This window comes from Myotis myotis, unplaced genomic scaffold, assembly GCF_014108235.1.
Source record: "Myotis myotis isolate mMyoMyo1 unplaced genomic scaffold, mMyoMyo1.p scaffold_m19_p_6, whole genome shotgun sequence".
In the NCBI taxonomy this organism is placed as follows: domain Eukaryota; kingdom Metazoa; phylum Chordata; class Mammalia; order Chiroptera; family Vespertilionidae; genus Myotis; species Myotis myotis.
This window is the reverse complement of record NW_023416368.1, coordinates 98,102,181-98,125,918: the sequence shown is the minus strand read 5'-3', so window position 1 is coordinate 98,125,918 and position 23,738 is coordinate 98,102,181. Positions and strand designations below refer to the sequence as shown.

Below are 23,738 nucleotides of genomic sequence, written 5' to 3'. Positions count from 1 at the left end.
GGTTTGGCTCAGTGGATGGAGCGTCGGCCTGCGGACTGAAAGGTCCCAGGTTCGATTCCGGTCAAGGGCATGTACCTTGGTTGTGGGCACATCCCCAGTGGGAGATGTGCAGGAGGCAGCTGAGCGATGTTTCTCTCTCATTGATGTTTCTAATTCTCTATCTCTCTCCCTTCCTCTCTGTAAAAAATCAATAAAAATATATATATTTTTAAAAAATATATTAGAGTCCCGGTGCACAAATTCGTGCACGGGTGGGGTCCCTCGGCCTGGCCAGCAATCGGGAGGTTGGCTGGCCCGGAAGAGAAACCGCAGGAGGTTGGCCAGCTGCAGGGGGTTGGCTGTGGGTGTGCACTGACCACCGGCGGGGGGCAGCTCCTTCATTGAGCGTCTGCCCCCTGGTGGTCAGTGCGTCATCATAGCGACCGGTCAACCAGTCATTAGGTTGACTGTCGTAATGATCGCTTAGGCTTTTACATACACAGATGTTTTTATTGATTCCAGAGAGTAAGGGAGAAGGAGAGAGAGATAGAAACATCAATGGTGAGAGAGACTTATTGATTGGCTGCCTCCTGTGCGGCCTCCACTGGAGATGGAGCCCGAAACCCAGGCATGTGCTCTGACTGGAATTGAACCCTGACTTCCTGGTTCATAGGTCAATGTTCAAACACTGAGCCAAACCAGCTGAGTGTCCAGGATAACTTTTTAAAGTAATTTTTTAAAGTATTTTTATTGATTTTTAGAGAGAGGAAGAAAGAGGAAGGAAGAGGGATATATAGAGAGAAACATCAATGAGAGAAAAATATCATCAATCGGCTGCTTCCTGCACAAAACTTACTGGGGTTCAAGCCAGAAAACCCAGGCGTCTGCCCTGACCGGAAATCAAACCAGTGACCTCTTGGTTCATGGGTCGACGCTCAACCACTGAGCCACACCAGCTGGGCCAAGATAACTTTCTTTAGAAGAATGCTTTTGTTAACAAGGATGAGGGAGAGTTCCACATGGCATGAAAGACATCAAAGATAACATTAGAATCAAAGAACAGTTCCATGGGCAACTTCCTTATATAATAGTACCATCCCATTTACCTTCAAACAAACTGCATAGCAAAATACATGACCAATGGCCCTGGCCAGGTATCTCAGTTGGTTAAAGTGATATTTTCCCTTTGTTTGAGGAATTGTGCACTACAGAATGCAGAGTACCAGTGGAATTTCTCCGCTCCTGCTGCCCCCTGTCTCCCTGCCCTGCCCCTCCCGCTCCCCCTCAGAGGAGTCTGCTCATGTCTCCTGTCAAGCCTTTTATTAATGCCCCACACATACAGCTTTGTTAGTCATGACTTTTTTTTAATACTCACCGAGGAGTGAGGATACATCAAGGTTGCAGGTTCAAGCCCTGATCAGGGCACATACAAGAATCATCCAATGAAAGCATAAATAAACGGAACAACAAATCCATGTTTCTCTCTATCTCCCTTCCTCTCGCTCAAATCCATTAAAAAAACAAACAAAGCACCAGCCAGTGTGGTTCAGTGGGCCTCATCCCAGCACTGAAAGGTTGCTGGTTCGAGTCCCAGTCAAGGCACATGCCCAGGTTGCGGGCTCAATCCCTGGTAGAGAGTGCGTAGGAGACAGCCAATTGATGCTTGCTTTCTCTCTCTCTCCCTCTCCTTCCCTCTCTCTCTAAAAACCAACAAAAAATCTTTATAAACGCAGCCCTGGCTGGTTTTGCTCAGTGGATAGAGTGTCGGGTTCAGTCTTCAGGTTCGAATCCTGGTCAATGGCACATACCTTGGTTATAGGTTCAATTGCCGGCCCCAGCTGGGATACAGTGTGAGGCAACCAATCAATGTGTCTCTCTCACATCCATGTTTCTCTTTCTTCCCTTCTCCCCTCCCTTCCACTCTCTCTAAAAATCCATGGAAAAGATATCCTCACTCCTCGGTGAGTATTAAAAAAAAATCATGACTAACAAAGCTGTATGTGTGGGGCATTAATAAAAGGCTTGACAGGAGACATGAGCAGACTCCTCTGAGGGGGAGCGGGAGGGGCAGGGCAGGGAGACAGGGGGCAGCAGGAGCGGAGAAATTCCACTGGTACTCTGCATTCTGTAGTGCACAATTCCTCAAACAAAGGGAAAATTAATGTATCACCTCTGTAATTCAAAACAGACAAAGAAGAACTAGAATTTCAAACAAAGCTAAAACAAGTGTAGCATTCTTGCTGGGATTTCATTAATAATGTGAACAACAGCATACAATCCAGTACTTACTCTTTGCCACCATCAAGATCCTGCATATCCTTAAGGTAGAGGGAAAAATCGATCACTCCAACCTGTTCAAAATAAAACACACACGTTTAAGTAAAAAATCACCTTCTCACTTTCCACACAAACCTTACACTCTTTAGAATTCTGGTATTTACTTCCCTGTCTCTTTCCTACAAATACTTACGTTAAGCAGCTCTATAAAATAGCAATCAATCAAACAAACAAGTAAAAAAAAAATTACCCCACCACACCCTTGTAGAAGAAAAACTTACTAAAAATCAGAATTTAAAGAAATATTCTGAAATTTTACCACCCAGTTAAGATTAGTTTTATGTATTTATTCAATAATCAAGTTGTTGACAAAAGATCAACCAAGTTCTTTGGGTACCAAGTAATAAAAAAGGGAGAGACCTAGGCTTTAGACAAAAACGGTGACCTTCACTAAGACTCTGATCCCTTGCTCCGGGACTGTGGGGAAATTGCCCATCGGTATTCCAGGAAAATTATCTGCCGCTGCGGGCACCTAGAGAAGATGAAGACCCCTCACATGTCTCAAGGTCAAGGGTTTTGTCCAGAAATAAAGCACCTGAGAGAGAGTGAGTGAGGGTCCTTGTCTGCCATCGTCCACTGCAGTATATGTGAAACTATTCCTATTTGAAATATAAGAATATTGGGTCCACTGATAGAGAAATGTTTAAAGTCATTTTATAGCCATATCACAGAACCCTAGGCAACCATACCAAAGAATGCAGCCGATGGAAATGTATTTACACAAAGGAAGTTCCAGGATAAGATTTTAAGTCAAAAAATAACATGTAGCCCTGGCTGGTTTGGCTCAGTGGATGGAGCATTGGCCTGTGGACTGAAGGGTCCCAGGTTCGATTCCCGTCAAGGGCATGTACCTTGGTTGCGGGCACATCCCCAGTTGGGGGTATGTAGGAGGCAGCTGATGGATGTTTCTCTCTCATTGATGTTTCTAACTCTCTATCCCTCTCCCTTCCTCTCTATAAAAATAATAATTAAATATATTTTTTAAAAAAATAACATGTACAGCATTAAACTCCTTCTCATAATTCCACTTGTGTTAAAGCCAAAGCTATGCAGGATGGTTTTTGCAACTTCTCTGTAGCACCTCCCACTAATCCATATTCCTGATCCTTGATCCTGGGCAGCCTTCCTGCCGGTCTTGATGAGTTAGAAAACAGCAGAAATAGGCCCTGGCGAGGTGGCTGTTGGTTAGAGCACTGTCCTGTAGACCAAAATGCAGCAGGTTCGATTCCCGGTCAGGGCACATACCCAGATTGCAGGTTCGACCCCTGGTCAGGGCACGTACACACGGCAGAAGAAGAGCATGGGTTAAAAAGAAAATGATGTGCTTGAGCAAGCAGCAGAAACGATGGCTCTGACTTCTGCAGCAGGTTACTGAGGGCAATACCAGCTTCTTCCCAGCACTTTCTCTCGGGGCACAGACCTTTGAATTCTGGGCTGCCATGAAAAGTCTGGCCAAGCTGAAGCCATCATGCTGCACACCAAATGGGAAGACCACCTGGGGACAGAGAGGCCAAGAAGCCCTGCTGTCCCAGGCAGCGCGTGGCGCCTCCTCGGCCTCTCCCAGCCAGCGAGAGCAAGCCTTCGTGCTGCCTGCCCAGCACCCAAGAAGGAAGGGCCCTGCTGAGCCCAAACCCCCAGCTGTGAGATACAGTGGTGTTATTGTTCATGTGCCTGTTGACTTGTTACACAGAAAGAGAAAACCAGAAGAGACTGAATTTGAACCAAAACCTATGTATACAGAAGTGCATTAAAAAAGTAGAAAGTTCAAGAAAGACACCCCTCCCTCCCCGGCCAACTTTTACCGTTAACTGTGGGATGAGAGTAGGAGATGGAGGGGAGAAGGACAGTTTGAATTTCACGTTTCATGCTTTTGTATTAATTAATGTTTTTTTTCCCAAGAAGCATGTACTTTTGAAATAAAAAAATAACTGAAAAAAATATATTCAAATGAAAAAAACCAACAGAAAGAATGAGAGAGAATATCCAAAGTAGAAATGAATGGATAAGAAAGCAAATAAAATCCTCCTCCCAAAGCAGAATTAATACAAACAATAGCTGCTTCTTCGAGTTCAACAAAGTAGACTAACCTCTACCAAGTATGATCAGTATTTGGCAAGTGCACGATATTACATGTGAGGAAGGTGGGATTTTATGATGCTGTAAGAAAATATGCTCATATAATAATTGATCTGAATGAAACAAATGACTGATGGAAAAATGTAAATGACTAAAAAAATAGTTCTAAGAGTTAAGAAACCGATACATTAACCAAAGGCCAAGAAAAAACTTAATGTGATAAAAGAACTAGGACCAACAAAGGTATTAGGAGTGGTCATACCAGCAAGCCTTCAGAGAAAAATAATTCCTGCTCTAATAAACTGCTGTAGAAAACAAGAAAAAGGAGACTGTCTAGCTTATTTATGAGGTTAATACAATCCTTACCCTGGACAGTGACAAAGACAGTATAGGAAGGGAAATTCAGAACAGTGTCACTAATACCTGGAAACACAAAAATTCCAAATAAACCAGAGGCATATGAAATCCAGAAACATACTCAGAGAATAATGCATGGAGACTTATTTTAGGAAAGCAGGCATAATATCACACAGGAAACCAGTGAATTAATTCAATTATATTTATGAATTAAAAGCAAATATGACATTTTAATGGATGGCAAAAACAGTATTTGATTAGCATTTAATGTTCACTTTTCATAAAAACACAAAGTAAATTAGAATAAAACAATACTTTCTAAACATGAGATGGAGGACTCCTCAGACATCAACAGCAAACACTCACACTTTCTGGTGACAGATGAGAGGCACCGTGTTAAAGAACAGAGCAGGGGCTCAATCACATCCATTATTTAATACAATTCCCAATCTTTATTTTGGAATTTGACAAAATGATGTTCAAGTTGAGCTGGCAGAATGGACAGCCTGAACTCTATTGAAAAAAGTATAAAAAAGTGGGCAAGAGGTGATCTACCAGAGTATAAAACAAACCGTGTAGGCCCTGGCTGGTGTGCTCAATGGTTAGAGCATTGGCCTGTGTGCTGGAGGGTTGCGGGTTCAATTCCCAGTCAAGGGCATGAACCCGGATGCGGGTTCACTCCCTGCCCCAGATTGGGGCACGAGCAGGAGGCAACCAGTCAGTGTATCTCTCTCACGTTGATGTTTCTCTCCCCTCCTCCATCCCTTCCTTCTACTCTCTCCGAAAAGCAACGGGAAAAACGTCCTCAGGTGACGATTAAAATAAAAACCAAAAGCAAAACAACAACAACAACACATATGGCTCTAGAAGTTAAAAGACTGTGCTTCTGGCGTAGGAATGAAGAGATCCAGAGACTAACAGAGAGTCCAGAAATAAACTTCAGTGTATTAGATATTTCACACATGATAAAGATAGATTTTCTTTATTTTATTTTTTTCAGGATACAGAGTTTATTCAAAATCCAGGACAGACTGGCCAAACTACCTTCAACAACATGAACAGAAAGCCTGGGGAAAAGGCAAAGTTGTTATAAAATCACTGGAATTCAGTTCTTTCCACATTATAAGTCATCAGGTGGGCAGTGGAATGTGCCATCTTCCCTCCACATTAACAATACTGAGCCTGTAAAAGCTGGTATCAAAATATACATCCACGTCACCATAAAAAACTACATTTGCTGCCCCTCATGTCTTGTAACGTATAAAAATGTGTAAACTTATATGCATGCATATAGGCCTAACACAGACAACAGGGGGGTGAGGGCATAAGTGGGGGGAATTGAGGGTAATGTGGGGATAAGGACATATATGTAATAACTTAATCAATAAAGAAATTTAAAAAATTATAAATATTTGTACCCTAAAAAAATAAATAAAATAAAATAAATGTTTATACCCTTGTCTCCACCCAGACATGGAAGCTCAGGGTTCCAGGCACAGAGAAGAGGGCGGGGCCAGCCAGCATGAAGTCTGGCCTATGCAGAGAGAAGCCCCTAGCACCCGTGAATGCAGGACTGCACAAGGTAAAGGAGACAGCTGAGACTCGAGGGCTGCTGTCCCACCGTAAGAGGCAGACGAAAAATAGAAAACTTTGGTCCAAAATTTGTAGGAAAAAAGAAACCCTGAAAGTGTGAAGAATCCTGGTCCTCATGGAATTTCAAATTAGTAGAAAAATAATATACATGATATTCAGAAAATTGGTTTACCACTAGTAAAGAAATCTAGACTCATACTGCACACTATGTTAAAACAAATGACAAGGAGATTATTTAAATGTAAAAAATACGCAGTTGATTTAAAAAATAATTTTTAGGTGGGGAAGGACTTTCTAAGCACAATACCTTAAAAAGTATAAAGGAAAAGTCCATTAAAATTGATTGCCCCCAAAAATTTCTACAGAGAAAATCCGCTCTGAGAAATTGGGGGGAAAAAAAGGATGAAAAACTCAGAGAAATGGGAAAAGAAAATAAACAGGTAGTCAAAAGCTGAACCATCAATGGCAAATAAAACATGAAAAAAATACTTGACCTGGCCTGGTAACTGTTAGTGAGAGTGTCGTCCCCAAGATGCTGAGGCCGTGGATTCTGTCCCCAGTCAGGGCGCACACAAGAATCAACCAATGAACGCATCAATAAGTGGAACAACAAATCAATCTCTCTCTCTCTCTCTCTCTCTCTCTCTCTCTCTCTCTCTCTCTCTCTCTCTCCTCAAATCAATCAATAAAAAAAGAAAAAGAAAAAATACTTGACCTCCCTAGTTCTCAAAACTGTAAACTTGAGAATAGTTGCTTTGTCTATCAGATTGAAAAAGACCAAGCTGGTTTGGCTCAGTGCACAGAGCATCGGCTTGCAGACTCGGGCTGGGTTCAATTCCCGTCAAGGGCACATGCTTGGGTTTTGGGCCCCATCCCCAGTAGGGGGCATGCAGGAGCCAGCTGATACATGATTCATTCTCATCCCTCTCCCTCTCCTTCCTCTCAAAAATCAATAAAAATATATTTTAAAAAAGAAAAAGAAAATAGATGGATAGATTCCCAAATGTGTAGCACTGGTTCAATATATGCCCATGATTCAATTCTTCCAGAAACATGAAAATCTTATTAAAAAAATGTTTTGCTGGTGTTCATCGTGACACCAAAATGTGCATACTTCGACAAACAATCCCCAAATTTATCCTAGGGAAATAATTGGACAAGAGTACAAAGAGGTATGAGGCTGTTTATAATATTGTTAAAAAATGGAACCAACCTAAGTTAATAAGCATTGCTTACATAAATATGGTACATCATAAAATGGAATACTATGCAGCCACTTAAAATGCCTTACATCATCAGTGACACTGGGGGCTATGTGGGATATGTTCTTTAAAAAAATTACCGTAGTGTGCTTTAAATAACCATATTTTGATAAAATACACACACACATACATACACACATCCTGCTTATTCGGGGACTGGAAGAATATATACCAAAATGTAACACTGAATTAGGTATCGCTGAGTAATGGGATTATGTGCGATATTTAGTTTCTTTTAAAAAATACACCTCTGTATTTATTTATTTATTGTATTTTTTTGTTAATCCTCACCTGAGGGTATTTTTCCACTAATTTTTAGAGGAGTGGGAGGGAGGGGGAGAGACCCAGAGAGAGACACACTGATGTCAGAGGTACACACTGACAGGCTGTCTCCCGCACCCACCCGACCACGGCCAGATCTTCACTGGAATCGAACCCAGGACCCTGCAGCCTGTGGGCCAATGCTCTATCCACTGAGCCAAACCAGCTAGGGTAAAAATATACCTCTCCATTTAAAATAATTTGTTCAATATGCAAAAACAACAAAAATATGGAGGAAAAAAAAGCTGACCTGGGCGTGGAGGGATTAGGGAAGCTGTAAAGCCTTCAGGTCCAAACATGTGCTGGGCGAAGGCCCTTCTTGCCCTGAAGAGGGTCAAGGGCGGGCCGGGCCAGGGTGCCTGTCCCGCTCAGACACCAGGAGTCCGGTCCTCAGCCCTGGTCACCTGCTCCCAGCCGAAGCGGCTGCCCCGCCTCTCTGTACCTTACTTACTACTTTCATTTGTGCCCCATTTTCTTAACCTGACTTCCCAAACCTCTCCTGACTCTCTCTCCCCACTCCTCATCCAACCTTCTGGGACTTGCAGGCTTGTCCGCTCAATGTTCCGCTGTGTCTCTTCTTGGCCACTTCTAACTCATGGCCTGGATGTGAGACTGGTTGTTCTCAAGCTCTGACCTGACCATTTCACTGGCTAAAAACCTCCAAGAGCTTCTCAAAACTCAAAGGACCACGTGAAAGCCTTTAGCCTGGCACTGGTGGCCCAGCATCTGAACCCAGCCTTCACCTTCACCTCCTTGTGGGCATCTGGGCTCCAGCCTTGGAGAGCTCGTCCTGCTCACAAACATGGGTGCTTTCTGTGAGCCCCAGCCCAGCGCTCTTCACCTTCCCCAGCGCTTCCCTGCCTACCCCAGCACAGCCTTCGGTCAGACACCCCCTGTGCCGGTCTGAGGGTCAGCACCATCTGCAGATCCTACATACAATCCCTGGCCTAGAGAAGTTATTCCGTCAGGATCCAAATCCCCGCTTTACCTGAGAATCCAAGTCTTCTCCTTTCAAGCAGAGATTGGCATCAAGAACATTGAGTCCCACCAGCAGACCGACGATCACCATCCCCTCTTCCTCCATCATTAATGCCTCTGGCTCATAAAACTCACTGCAAGAGATTGGTGGCCAGGGGAGCCATTCAGGAACGTCCTCACCACCCCTTCTCCCCACCCCAACCTGCCTTTCCACCTCTCAGCTCATGGCCTGACTGCCAGCAGCTCCCTTGTGTGAAGTTCCTTCCACCTTTCATTCCCTCTCTTGCTGCCAGTCGCTGCTTCTCCTCTGGCCTCTCTTCCCTTATGGCTTAGAGAGGGCTCCTCCTGCCTCTGGTCTATGGTGAACTCCGCCATTTGGACCCTGGACCCCAGCCCTTCTCATCTCCTCTCGGCTCCTACATTCCTGCCCATCACTCTGCCCCCTGTCCCTACAGGCTCCTTTCCATATTGCTGAGAACAACTCCCGCACCCAAGAATAAAATTCTTCCCTCTCCCACATGTCCCATGGCGCAACACTGGCTGCTCCTACTTCCTGACAGCAGCCACCACAGCTATTTGCAGTGGGACTTCAGCCCCTGTCTCTGACTGCTTCTGGTCATCATTGATCTGCTAATTTACCATTGTGTGTGTGTGTGTGTGTGTGTGTGTGTGTGTGTGTGTGCGTGCGCGCGCGCACGAGAACTTACTATCTTAAGAATCAGTTTTTTTAGACAAAATCTGTAACTCAAAGTTACTCAGCGTAACTGTGCTCAGAGTACAAAGGACATGACATACTTGAAATCAGTATTTATCATGTAAAGAATATTCAACAATAAACCATGACTTGAAAACAATGAAAAATTTGGAGTAGCAGGCCATACTGTAAAATAATTTTTATCTCAATTAGATAAGAGAATTAACTCTAGAGAGATTCTTCCCTTATGAATTCTCATATTCTAGAGAAAATTCTTTTCATAATGATTATTTTTGCTTTTAGTTATAAATATCAAATATGAAACAGTCAGCCCTACTTGGTTTGGCTCAGTGGATAGAGCATCGGCCTGCAGACTGAAGGGTCCCAGGTTCGATTCCAGTCAAGGGCACATATCCGGGTTGCAGGCTCGATCCCCAGTAGGGAGTGGGTAGAAGGCAGTCAATCAATGATTCTGACTCATCATTGATGTTTCTATCTCTCTCTCCCTCTCCCTTCCTCTCTGAAATCAATAAAAAATATATAAAAATATATGAAACAGTCAAATTTCAGAAATAGCCAGTCAGTCTTTACTGATGCTAAGAGATAAAATTTTATAAATTGGATATGGAATCCTAAAATAGGTAAGATATTACAAAAAGCATTTAGTTCTAAAGTAATTTTTCCCTGTTATTATCCAATCTAATAAATACAATTTTGCTGAAATTTAATGGAATATACTGTCAACTACCTAATCTTAGGTATTTTTGAAGAATTATCTTTAAAATGACTTTTAAAAATGAAAAGTAATATAAATCTTCAGTCATTCATATCAACTTTCAGATATCAGTGCTCAAAAAAATAAAACAGAACTATTTTTAAACTAAGTCAGAGAATATTTATGATTAATAATAATTTGAATAAAAGCTCTACACATTATAGACTCTTATTTTAATTTAAGCAACACAAGCAAAGATAGGTGATGAACTACCTTAAGAGATGTTTATTGTCTATCAGCACTTTCAGATAATCTGCCAGTTTCTTTTGCATGAGTGCAAGATAAAGCCAAGCTCTGCCTCTTCCCACAGCTGTCCTAGAATTCAAACAGAGAATCAAACTGTTATGGCATAACTAGAGGCCCGGTGCACGAAATTCGTGCACTTGTGGGGGAAGGGGGGTAGGAAGGCGGGGGTAATGGGACCCTCATCCCGGCCTGTGCCCTCTCACAGCCCGGGAGCCCTTGGGGGATGTCCAACTGATGGCTTAGGCCAGCTCCTCGTGCTGCCATGGAGGCGGGAGATGCTCCTGCCACCACCAGCTGTGAACCCGGCTTCTGGCTGAGCAGTGCTCCCCCTGTGGGAGCACACTGACCACCAGGGGCAGCTCCTGTGTTCAGCGTCTGCCCCCTTGTGGTCAGCGCGCATCATAGCAACCGGTTGTTCTGCAGTTTGGTTGATTTGCATATTAGCCTTTTATTATATAGGATAATAACAATAAAACAAAACAAAAAGACAAGTTAGCTCAAGAGATACACACATTCCTTGCTTGTGAATACAGAAAACTCTGTAAGAATAGCTGCTTTGGGGGTCAAGGGAGCACAATGTCAGGGAAGGCACTATATACCTCTGGGTGCTGTTTGAATTTTGTATCATGGGCATGTGTGTTTCTTTATTTTGACAAAAGAGGAAAAAAATCTTAAGCCACAAAATTTGATTCCTGAAACAAATATAATCAGATAAAACTTTGTGTATATTGATAAAATTTCACAGGAACCAGGAAATATTAGGTTGGCTTTGTAGAATAGATAAATATTCTTTCAAAGATTAATACACAAGATCGTCAGTGCTTGTTAAAGTGCTGAAGTCTCACAAGGTTTCTGAGGCATTAGCTTAAAGATGCAATTAAAAAATAATTTCTGGCCTGGCCAGCATGGCTCAATGGTTGAGTGTTGACCTATGAGCTAGGAGGTCACGGTTCGATTCCTGGTCAGTGCACATGCCTGGGCTGTAGGCTCAATCGCCATGTGGGGCATGCAGGAGGCAGCCAATTTTTTAAAAAATATATTTTTATTGATTTCAGAGAGGAAGGGAGAGGGAGAGAGAGATAGAAACAATAATGATGAGAGAGAATCATTGACCAGCTGCCTCCTACATGCTCCCCATTGGGGATCAAGCCCACAACCCGGGCATGTGCCCTTGAATCGAACCCAAACCCTTCAGTCCTCAGGCTAGGCTAGGGGTCGCCTAGGCTGGGCATAGAGGGCCCCTAGGTTAGGCTGGTTGTCTCAAACTAGCTAGGGTGAGGCAGCCAATTGATGATTCTCTCTCATCATTGACGTTTCTATCTCTCTCTCCCTCTCCCTTCCTCTCTGAAATCAATAAAAATATATTTTAAAAAATAATTGTGGTAGAAAACATATAAAATAAAATATATCTTTTTAAGTGTATTGGTTGGTAATGCTAAGTGCATTCACATTGTTGTGCAACCAATCTCAAAGATGCAAACTTGGAAAGGCCTGTTTTAAACATTAAAGAAGGAAAAAAAGCCTCCCTGCTATAGACCTCACACTGTTTAAGGAAAACGAGATTCTCTTTAAGCAGAGTAAGTGCATTTGTGACAGACTCAGGAGTACAGAGGCACTGCTGTCATCAGTGTTTGCACCCAAGGGCGCTCTTAGGGCCACAGCCTGGCTGTGCACCCCAGGGATCTCAGGGCTCATCTCCCTTCATCAATACAAAAGGCTCTGAACACCCCGTAACTCCACCACCACCACCCCACAAGTAAATGATGAGGGGAAAAAAGAACCAGAGTAAAAAGGAAAGAAAATAATGTGGGGGGAGGGATTTAATGTTGGGATTTAATGTTAGGAAAATGGACACTAACACAGGCTGCTCAGTGGGGGTGTAACTGCCACAACGCTTCCAGCAGGCAGCTTGGTGATGGCTGGCTACCCAAATCCTACATCTAGGAACACAGCCTCAGGAAGTGACCAGAATGTACAAGGGGATGATTGGGGATGGTCACCACTGCACTATTTGGAGAATGAGCACTGGAAGACAGCTACGAAGCCCAAAGGGGCGTTAAGCATATGAGCTAGAGAACATAAAGCTATGCCCATTTCAAAAGTGATGTGGATGAGGATCTGACGTGGAAAGAGGTCTACAATCTAATATGAAATGGAAAAAAGCCTACAGAACAGTATGTACAGTTTAATACTTAAATTTTTCTTCCTTTTCTTTTTTTAAAATTGATTTCAGAGAGAGGAAGGAAGAGGGAGAGAGAGAAACATCAATGATGAATGAGAATCATCGATTGATTGGCTGCCTCCTGCATGCCCTCCCCACCCTCCCCCCCCCACCCGGGCATCGAGCCTGCAATCTGGGTGTGTGCCCTGATTGGAAATCCAACCATGACCTCCTGGTTTATGGGTCGACACTCAACCACTGAGCCATGCCAGCCAGACACTGTCCCTGAATGTGGCTCATGCACTTTGTTTTAAATTAGAAAATGTTTTATCATCAAGGAATTGAGAAATGGGTAAGTTTTTCTAAATATCAAATCAGTGTAATGACTTCTTACTCACTTTAATTCTGGTAGATTTCTGACACTAGTGGCTATATCTGATGCCTCTGGACAAAGTTTCTCCACCAGCTCCAAAGGACCAAAGAAAGATTTATTTTGGCCAATAAAACTCTTCTTAACTAAAAGGGAAAACAAAAGTGTTAGTCATAAGAATAGGTGGCAAAATGTCTTCAGGGGTCTGTGGTCTCTCTTCCAAAAGCCAAATAAATGCTCCAGATTTAATCCTTCTGCTTAATTCTTCAGATTTAGCCTTGGGGATGGGCGAGGCCAAGTAGCAGATGAGCTCTCCCTTCTCTGGAAACAGGGATTCCCTGATGCACCTACTGTGCTCTTCCTCCAAGTTGTTTACTGCCCTTGAGATAAAACGTGATCCCTTGTGAAATCCTTCCCCTTTCTCCTTCCTACCTGATGCCAAAATCAATACTTAATTTTGAATGGATATCACCACCCGCCTCACCTGAACTGCTGCAAAAATCTCCTAATGAGCCTCCCTGCTCCTAATACTGTCACCCTTCAATCCGCACTCCACATTGCTGGGGTCTTTTATGAGTGGAAGTCAGGTCATGTTTTCCCCGGGCTTACTACAGTCTTCCACATCCTCTTAGAACAAACCCCGGTCTTCACCCGTAAAGGCCTACATGTTCAAGCCGTCCTCCTTTCCTCTCAGCACCCATAGCTACCTGACCGCTTCCTCCAGCCAAGGGTGGTCCCACGCAGGACCCTTAACCTGTTTTTTGTTTCTGATTTTTGCTTTCCCCTAATCTTTACATGATTGACTGCTCCATCCTGTATGTCTCAGTTGACGTTTCACCTCCCCAGAAAAACTGTCCCCTTTTACCCCAGCTGAAAGGTTTTCTCTTTGATTCTCTATCATTTAACCCATTTTGCTTCCTTGAATTTGTAGCATTTTATAATTATGTTGGTTTGTTGCTGCGTTTATCATCCACCTCCTGGTCTGGAACTGTGCTGTCCAAGGTTATCACTAGTCACATGTGCTACTGAACACTTGTTCAAATGCTAGTGCAATTGAAGCATGCTATAAATGTAAAACAGCGGATTTTTAAGCCTAAGTATAAAAAAGAAGGCAAAATATCTCATTAATAAGGCTTTTAAATACTGATTATGTATCACGATGATATTTTGGATATATTCATTTCAATAAAATATATCATTAAAACTAATTTTACTTGTTTCTTTTAATTTAAAAAAATGTGTACTAGAACATTAAAAATTGGCCCTAGCTGGTTTGGCTCAGTTTGGCTGGTTCGGCCTGCAGACTGAAGGGTCCTGGGGTTCAATTCCAGTCAAAGGCATATGCCTGGGTTACAGGCCCCATCCCCAGTGGCGGGCGTGCAGGAAGCAGCCGATCAATGATTCCCTTTCATCATTGATGTTTCTAGCTCTCTCTCCCTCTCCCTTCCTCTCTGAAATCAATAAAAATATATATATTTTTAAAATTGCCCATCTGGCTTGCATGACTTTTTATCGGACAGCACTGCTCAGGGAAGTCGCATCTTGCAGGCAGGACGCGGTGTGCTTGTACACTGCTGTCATCCCGGCACCAGAACAGTGTTCCGCACTGATGAGCACATGCTGTGACCGGGCGCCCAGGCTCACCTTTCAGCCCGTGTTTGAGGCAGTGCTCCATCACCACGAAAAACTGCTGCAAGGGGGCGTGGTCTGCATCCAGGCTGCGGCCCAGGCTCAGAGCGGACTGCAGCAAGACCTTGATGCTGAGCTTCATCATGTGCATCAGGTTGGCGCGTTCCTCCATCATCTGGCACTTGGAAGCTGGGGGCAGAAGCAGGGACAGCTCTGTCCGTGGACTGCGTGTGCTCCGGGGCAACAATGGCCAGGCCAGCCGGGTGGGCGGCAGGCGGTCAGCGCGGGGTGCAAACGCGCGGATAACCGGTGCGCGGTCACCTGACCCCGGAGGTCACAGCCGCACCGGGACCGCCTGGCCCGGGGTCAGCCTGCAGAGGCGCGGCCTCTCCGCACGCAGCGCCCTATTTTCCGCGCACCCGACAGGCGCAAACCGCAGGAAGCCCCGCCCCAAGCTGGGAACGTGCTCCGCCCGCGGACGTGCCTATTGGGCGAAGCCGCACAGCCCGCACGGGTCGGGCGCGGGAGCCCCCTCCTCGGTGCGAGGGGCCATCCGAGTTGCTCCTGGGAAGCGCCTGCCACTCGGTTCTAGACTCACATTCAAAGTGTTGCCCACCTTTCTTCCACAATGAGTGGACCGTTATGAGTTTTGTTAACAAAACCCTGAAACTCAGCTGTCTTTCCACTTCAATGCCATTAACCTTGTCGCTTTGTTTTGAGGTTTAAAAATAAGGAAGCCCATGAACAGACCTGTTTCACAGGCACTTTTTCTTCTGCCATCCCACAGAAGAGTGTCAGTTCACTCCCCAGCCTCTCCACGCACTGGCCTGGGTGCAGACAGCCCCACACAGTCCCACACGCCGCCTGGTGGTGGAGCCGCCTGTGATGATTAGGTCACCAACAACAGGACGAGCTTTCAATCCCTCACTGCTTTATTGCACTTAGTTAAGGAAACCCGGTCTAGGGGGTGGGGGGTACACTTACAAGTTGTATCCTCTCTTGCAAGTCAGATGATTTTGATTTGCTTTGAAAAAAAATTATTGACAGTATATCAATGTGATTTGGAGCATATAACTTACGAGTTCAAAGACTTGAGCAACACTGCTCTAACAAAACTGTCTATAACTCTTATTTATATGAACCAGGTTTCTCGGGGATTACATCCATAAAAACAAAAAATTTGGAATACAATTGATGCTGAGTCCTATCACATTTTATCAGTAAATCATATATATTCATCCACAGATACATGCTCATGAAAAAATCAATATCATTTAGCTCATTTTAACAGAGGCAACTGCGCCTGCCTACCTGGTGTGGCTCAGCTGTTAAGCATTCACCTATGAACCAGGAGGTCATGGTTTAATTCCCAGTCTGGGCACATGTTTGGGTTGTGGGCTCCATTCCCAGTAAGGGGGTGTGCAGGAGGCAGCCAATCAATGATTCTCTCTTATCATTGATGTTTCTATCTCTCCCTTCCTCTCTGAAATCAATAAAAATGTATGTTTTTTAAAAGAGAGGCAATTCCATGGAAAATATATGTATGATTACTTATAAAATTATATTTAAATTCCTTTTATCGACTTATTCATCACGAATACTTTTAATGGTACATTCCAAAAGAAAGGGGTTTTTTTTATACACTTAGCTTTAGTCACAAGAAAAGTTTATTAAATTTTTTATTTATGTATTTTTGGCTGAGATATATGATATGATGACCAATAAAAAATTATAAAACATATGGAAGTGGAATGGGAATTCAAGTTCAAGGGGTAAAAGGGAAAAATGTAAAAATTTTAAATATTAAAAAACATGTTTATTTTTAAGATGAATGCTAGTGCTTATCAAATCATTAAGGTATTTACATATCACTCGACACACTTAAAAGTGATGTAACAGTTTTATTTCAAAAAGGTAATAGTTATAATGAGCCAGAAAATATATTCTAAACTTTAAAATTATGATGAAGAACTTTATATGTCAACTTTAAAAGTTGGAGTTTCTTGCCCTGACTGGGTAGCTCAGTTGGTTACAGCATCATCCTGATACACCAAAGTTGTGGGTTCAATCCTGGGTCAGGGCATGTACAAGAAACAACCAATAAATAAATAAGTGGAACAACAAATCAATGTTTCTCTCTCTCTAAAGTAATTTTTAAAAAGTTGAAGTTTCTTTAGGGCAGCGGTTCTCAACCTGTGGGTAGCGACCCCTTTGGCGGTCAAACAACCCTTTCACAGGGGTCGCCTAAGACCATCCTGCATATCAGATATTTACATTACGATTCATAACAGTAGCAACATTACAGTTATGAAGTAGCAACGAAAATAATTTTATGGTTGGGTCACAACATGAGGAACTGTATTTAAAGGGCCAGAAGGTTGAGAACCACTGCTTTAGGAGGTCATGTGAGCCAAAAACGTGGAGACTAGTGTTTTAGGTGGTCAGAGCTGGGGGTGGCAGCGGCTCCCATCACTGCTGCTGGGAATGGGGCAGTGCACTGCAGCCAACTCATCCACCCCTGGTTGGTGAGTCACCTATTCCCATTCATGCTCGACTTAGAATTATAGAAAATTCAAGCGGGAGGATCTTCAACCTGGTCTATCTCTCAATTTTACTAGGTTTGTGACCTTGGCCATGCTTTTCACATCTCTAAGCTTCATTATTAATAATTCAACACAACATACAGAATGTCACAAAATTCTACACTTATGGGATTGCCAAATAAGTGGTCTGATCAGGGATTTCAACCTTGACCCTTTCAGAGGGGCGGGCCTTGACCTAAATGAGCACGGCAGAGAGGGGCTGAGCTTCAGACACTCTTGCTGGAAGAATGCTGTCAGTAGAGGTTTCAGAAACTGGGGTCCTGAATTTTTATGTAAAACCTGCTAATTGCCTAAAAAACATTTTAAAAATGCTTTTATACCTTCAAGACAGAAAAAAATACAAACCAGCAGCCACAAACAGCGCAAAGGGCTGCCAGTGTGTTGTAACATCTGGTAGAGAGTAAGAGAAACATGCAAATTGTACCTTCGCCATGCCCCAAGCCATGCCCACCAGCCAATTAGAGCAACTATATGCAAATTAACCCAAGCAAGATGGCGGCCAGCAGCCACAGAGCTGAAGCGAGCAGGAGGCTTGGTTGCCCGAGATGTGGCCTCCACTAAAGGCAACAAAGTTTCAATTATAGAAGCTAAATAAATCCCAGAAACCTGCTTCCAGCCAGCCTCCACTGGGAACTTGGGTGGCTGGGGGCCATGGCCAGCCTGCAAACAGCCATCAGCCCCTAACCCAGGCTGGCCAGGCACCCCAGCAGGAACCCCTACCTCTAGGGGGTTTGGCAGCCTGAAAACAGCCATCAGCCCCTCATCCAGGCTGGCCACACCCTCAAGGGGTGAGGGTCCCTGCTGGGGGGCTTGACCAGCCTGCAAACAGCCCTCAGCCCCTCATCCAGGCTGGCCAGGCACCCCAGCAGGACCTCCCCTCCCTGAAGGGGGTGTGGCCAACCTGAAAACGGTCCTCAGCCCCTCACCCAGGCTGGCCAGGCACCCCAGCGGGACCCCCACCCTGATCTGGGACACCCTTCAGGGCAAACCAGCCAGCCCCCACCCATGCACCAGGCATATAATAAAAGGGTAATATGCAAATTGACCCTAACAGCAGAACGACTGGGAATGACTGGTCGCTATGACACACACTGATCACCAGGGGCCAGACGCTCAATGCAGAAGCTGCCCCCTGGTGGTCAGTGCGCTCCCACAGGGGGAGCTCTGCTCAGCCACAAGCCAGGCGGATGGCTGCCAGCACAGCAGTGATGGCGGGAGCCTCTCCCGCTAAGGATGTCCGACTGCAGCTTAGGCCTGGTTCCCTCTGGCCAGTGGACATCCCCTGAGGGCTGCCGGGCTGCCAGAGGGATGTCTGACTGCCAGCTTAGGCCCGATCCCCACAGGGAGCGGGCCTAAGCCAGCAGGTGGACATCCCCCGAGGGGTCCCATTCTGCGAGAGGGCACAGGCCTGGCTGAGGGACCCCCCTGAGTGCACAAATTTTTGTGCACCGGGCCTCTAGTATATATATAAAAGGCTAATATGCTAAGTGTCCAACTGTCCAACCAGTCGTTATGACACGCATTGACCACCAGGGGGCAGACACTTAACACAGGAGCTGCTGAACTGCAGTGACTTGGCAGCGGTGGTTCTCAGGTGACACACCCTGAAACCAGAGAGGAGGGAACCTGATTCCTCGCAGGACCGCGTGATTCCACCTCCGGCCGTGGGTTATGTTGTTGCTGGGACACTATCGGCCCCAAATCTGGTTTACTGCACACTTATATTTGCATTCCACACCCTGTACCACAGCAACTTTGAAGAGTGCCCTTTCGCACTCTGGGAACACTCAGGGAATGTCGGAGAGCCAGTTTCAGCCCAACCCCCACAGGCCAGGCTGAGGGACCCCAAGTGCCAGAGGGTTCCTGCTCACTCCACAGATGCCTTTCAAGCCACAGTTCCAGCCCAGGTGCAGCCGGCCAAGGAGGGACAGCGGGAGGTTGGCTCCAGAGCATGTCCAGCCCATCTCACCCAGTCCCGCCCTCCCGGCCACCTTGTAATTAATTTCCTTTCAATGTGCACGAATCCATGCACCGGGTCACTAGTCTCTATATATAAAAGGCTAATATACTACGGCTAATATACTGAGTGTCCGACCGTTCACTATGACACGCACTGACCACCAGGGGGGAGACGCTCAATGCAGGAGCTTCCATGACACACACTGGCCGGCACCACAAACCAATACTCGGCTTCCCCTAAGTGGGACACAGGCCCGCCACCACCCCAGAGTGACACCCCACCAAATCGCAGTCAACGCTGCCAAGACCCCATGGCGCAAAATGCAGCCCACAGGCCAGCCCGGCCCGGAAATGGTCGCTGTGGGCTCTGGGTAATGACATCACGTAGCAATGCCTGCTTCCTCTTCCTAGCGACTAGCCTCCTTGGAGTTTCTGCAGCCCAGGAACACAGGAACACTTTACACTATAACCAAATGTCTGTGAAGCGTTTTCCCATGCCCCATCTCATTTGATCCTCACAGGAGTCCTGGAGTAGGTAGATAGGAGACTCAATGGAATCCTATTTTCTTTTCATTAGCCAGAAAACAGAGATTTAGAAAGCTTAGAAACTTGACCCGACTGAAAAGAAGAAATGGTGGACCTTGAAAATGACTTCAGGTTTTCTCACTGCACAGAATACAAACACTGCTGCAGTTAAAAATTTTCCCATTGTTCTCCCTGCGTGATCTACAATAATGATCAGCTTTGTGTTGATATTTACTGCTGTGTTGCTGTCAATTACCCGAAAGAGAAGTTGGAGTGCTTCACGGGGCTGGAAAAAGTTTAGCTACATCAGAAAGCAGGTCTAGCCCTAACCGGTTTGGTTCAGTGGATAGAACGTCGGCCTGTGGACTGAAGGGTCCCAGGTTCGATTCCAGTCAAGGGCATGTACCTTGGTTGCGGGCACATCCCCAGTAGGGGGTGTGCAGGAGGCAGCTGATTGATGTTTCTCTCATATCGATGTTTCTAACTCTCTATCCCTCTCCCTTCTTCTCTGTAAAAAAATCAATAAAATAGCCCTAGCCGGTTCCACTCAGTGGATAGAGCGTCAGCCTGTGGACTGAAAAGTCCAGGGTTCGATTCCAGTCAAGGGCATGCACCTTGGTTGCAGGCACATCCCCAGTACGGGGTGTGCAGGAGGTAGCTGATTGATGTTTCTCTCTCATCACTGATGTTTCCATCTCTCTCTCCCTCTCCCTTCCTCTCTGAAATCAATAAAAATATATTTTTAAAAAATCAATAAAATATATATTTTTTAAAAAGTAGGTCTAATTAAGCAAGTTTATTCTATATCTATAAAAGGCTAAGTTGACTCGTGCATGTGTGATACATATGAAGCTCTTGTTGGCGCCAATCACATCTCTCATTGTTGATCGTGAATTTGGTTGACACTTGTATCATAGAGAAAGGGCAAATAGCGATATTAAAATATTTCTTCTAATTAATTTCCTCTCAATGTGCATGAATTCGTGCACTGGGCCACTCATTTACTTATAAAATTAGAAGCCTCGAGGCATTGAGGTATCTGACTGAGAGCATGGTCTCGAGAGGCAGATGTCTTGGTTCCAGTACTGCCTCTGCCATGTCTAAGCAACCCGGTCAAGTTACTTCTCTTTCAGTTTGTCTCTTTAAAAAATGGGGAGAATAATGGTACCTATTATGTGGGGCTGGCTACAGGGCAGAGAGGAGGAAGTCAATCTCCCCTTCGTAGGGTCTAAAGCAGGGGTGGGCAAACTTTTTGACTCGAGGGCCACAATGGGTTCTTAAACTGGACCGGAGGGCCGGAACAAAAGCATTGATGGAGTGTTTGTGTGAACTAATATAAATTCAAAGTAAACATCATTACATAAAAGGATACGGTCTTTTTTTTTTTTAGTTTTATTCATTTCAAACGGGCTGGATCCGGCCCGCGGCTGTAGTTTGCCCAGGGCTGGCTAAGGCATCACAACTTCCTGCAGGGGTACAGTCTGTATCTGGCTGGGGTGGTGTGAGGCCCCTGCCCAGATGCCTGCCTAGTGTGCTGTGGTGCTGCCAGCCTGACTGCCCTGCCCTGAGCCGCAGAAGGTGTGACCTCCAGCCCCCTCACCCCCACCCCAGCCCAGAGCCCCCTCACCCCCATCCCAGCCCCGCAGTGGTCATGGAGTGGCGTCAGAGAGGGTAGAGACAAGCCCCAGGGCAGTCCTTAGTGGCCCGGGAGGTTGAGGACCTGTCCCGAGGGGGCAGTGGAAGGTGGAACCACACAGGAGCCCACCTCCAGGCCCCGCTTCTCCACGTGCTCCCTTGTTCCACTGGACTTCACTTAAGAAACACAAACTCAGAGATATAATTACTGAGAATTTCAAGCATGGGGCACTGCTCAGAGCGCAGTCCTGGGTGACCACGCTAACCACAGCCTGCACTGGCTATACACCAGGAAGCCAGGCCTGCTATTAGGTAGTATTGTGAAGATAAAATTAATGTATGCAGAGATTTAAGATAAAGCCTGCCACTTAGGAAGCACAATATAAGTGTTGGCTATTATTCACCTACTAAAAATGGAAAACAAGTACTTTTCAAATACAGTGTGCGGCAAAAGTAGGTTTACAGTTGTGAGTACACTAGTTTATTCTTGTATTATTTATTAATCGTTGTATTATTTTCTGTATGAACAACTGTAAGTTACTTTTCCCCAGCCCTGTATGCATCTGTGTGCTGGGCCCTGACGAATTTTATTTGCTTACTACACGCCAGGAACCGTCTCAGAGGCCCCGGCAGACCCGGGCCTGGCTCTCAGGACCGCCGGGGCGTGGGGTGCGCCAACACCAGGGGCTGCACGAAGCTGGCAAGCTCGCGGGAACCAGAATCCGGGTCGAACAGCTTTCTCATTACCTTCCAGAACTACTCTTCGTTGCCAGAATCTCAAGTCCAATTTTAAACTTTACTCGGTTTCTCTTAACCACTGAGATGCTCACACTATTCCGGTGTCCGTGCTGCGGAGGGTAGGACACAATCTCGGGAAGTCCAAGGCGCACTAACACTTCAGGGAGCGGGAGGGAGTGAGCGCACGGGGGCGAGGGGCGGAGCGCACGACGAGGGAGGGGCGGGGGGACGCTCGGGGGCGGGGGGGGGGCGCACGGGGACCGGGGGGGACGGGGGGCGCACGGGGGCGGGGGGGGGCGCACGGGACCGGGGGGGACGGGGGGCGCACGGGGGCGTCCACACCCGCCCCCCAAGCCCACGTGCTCATCCGGGCGCGGCCACGGCGCAGAGAAAACAGGACACGGCAGACGTGAGACCGCGCCCAGCCAGGCCCGGCCGCCCCGCCCCACCCACGGCCCACCCGTCGGAACCCGCAGCGCAACCACTGACGTACCTGCGCGCGCCGCGCCCTCCGCGCCGTCCGGCCCCTCGGCCGCGCGCAGCGCGCCCCCGAAGCTGGCCGACAGGTTGCCCGTGGCCCGGCGCGCCAGGGTCAGGATGGGCGCCGACCAGCCCTCCGCCGCCGCCCGCCGCCTCGCCGAGCTCGGCAGGTCCCCCGGGCCTGGCAGCTGGCTCCTGTCCACCACCTCGAACTCTTCTCCGGGCTCCGGCCCCGGCCCCCCCTCCGCCGGGCCGCCGTCGCCCCTGCTGGCGGCCATCTTGGCCGCGTCACGTGGGCGCGTCATGTGGGCGCGTCACGTGGCGCGCGGTGGCGCCGCGGGCGGGCGGGCGTGAGGGTTGGCGCCCTGGCCGCCGCTCTCCCTGGGCGGCGTCTTGCTCGCTCCCTGCTCCCCTCCCGGCAGGTTGGGGGCCGTCATCACCGAGGCGGCGCCCACCTTCCCGCCGCGGGGTTGCGTGGGGCCGGGTGCGCGGGCTTCCTCCCCTCGGGGCCCGCCGGGCCGGGAACGCAGCCCCCGGACTTGGTTTTCTTTGTGATGCTGGTTCCCCTTTATTTTCAGCTCCTATTTTCCTTTCTCTACTTGGTCATCCTTCTGCAGCAGCCTCAGGACAAGCCCCAGAAAGCGGGAAAGTGTTGTAATGTACCCCGCGAGTCACACAAGGACGCCTCAAGAAGTCGAGTTAAAGAGTCACATTTATTGCAAATCCGGGCCGTTGAGGGGCCATTTCCCAAATCGCATAGTGATAAGATGGCCACAACACCAGACTTATATAGGCAAAGATCACACAGGCATTGGTTACATCCCAGGGTTTGGAATGCGGAACCTGGTTCCCAAAAAGCCCTTTACAGAAGCAGAATTGAGCATGTTAATTACAGTTTGGGGTCTGGGATCACTGGGTTGGCAGGAACTTATTATCTGGAGCCATCCAGGCAATTTAGAGTAATTGTGCGTCCTGGTCTTGGGACCACTGAGCTGACAGGGAACCATTACCTGGAACCCT

The 23,738-nt window shown here is 46.5% G+C and overlaps 1 protein-coding gene across 2 annotated transcripts in view; it reads right to left on the bottom strand.

Annotated features, from left to right (window-relative positions):
* Positions 1-23,009, bottom strand: part of RUFY1 (RUN and FYVE domain containing 1) — a 55,723-nt gene extending 32,714 nt beyond the window's left edge. Inside the window, exons 1-6 of one of the 2 annotated variants that reach the window (XM_036313266.1) lie at positions 22,732-23,009; positions 14,794-14,967; positions 13,178-13,295; positions 10,586-10,687; positions 8,914-9,037; positions 2,269-2,330 (exon numbers count right to left, since the gene is read on the bottom strand). In XM_036313266.1, the coding sequence (XP_036169159.1) occupies positions 2,269-2,330; positions 8,914-9,037; positions 10,586-10,687; positions 13,178-13,295; positions 14,794-14,967; positions 22,732-22,996 (845 nt within the window). In that variant the 5' untranslated portion in view covers positions 22,997-23,009. The remainder of the gene's footprint in view (positions 1-2,268; positions 2,331-8,913; positions 9,038-10,585; positions 10,688-13,177; positions 13,296-14,793; positions 14,968-22,731) is intronic. The other variant, XM_036313267.1, reaches the window with a different exon arrangement.
* Positions 23,010-23,738: the final 729 nt, after the last annotated feature.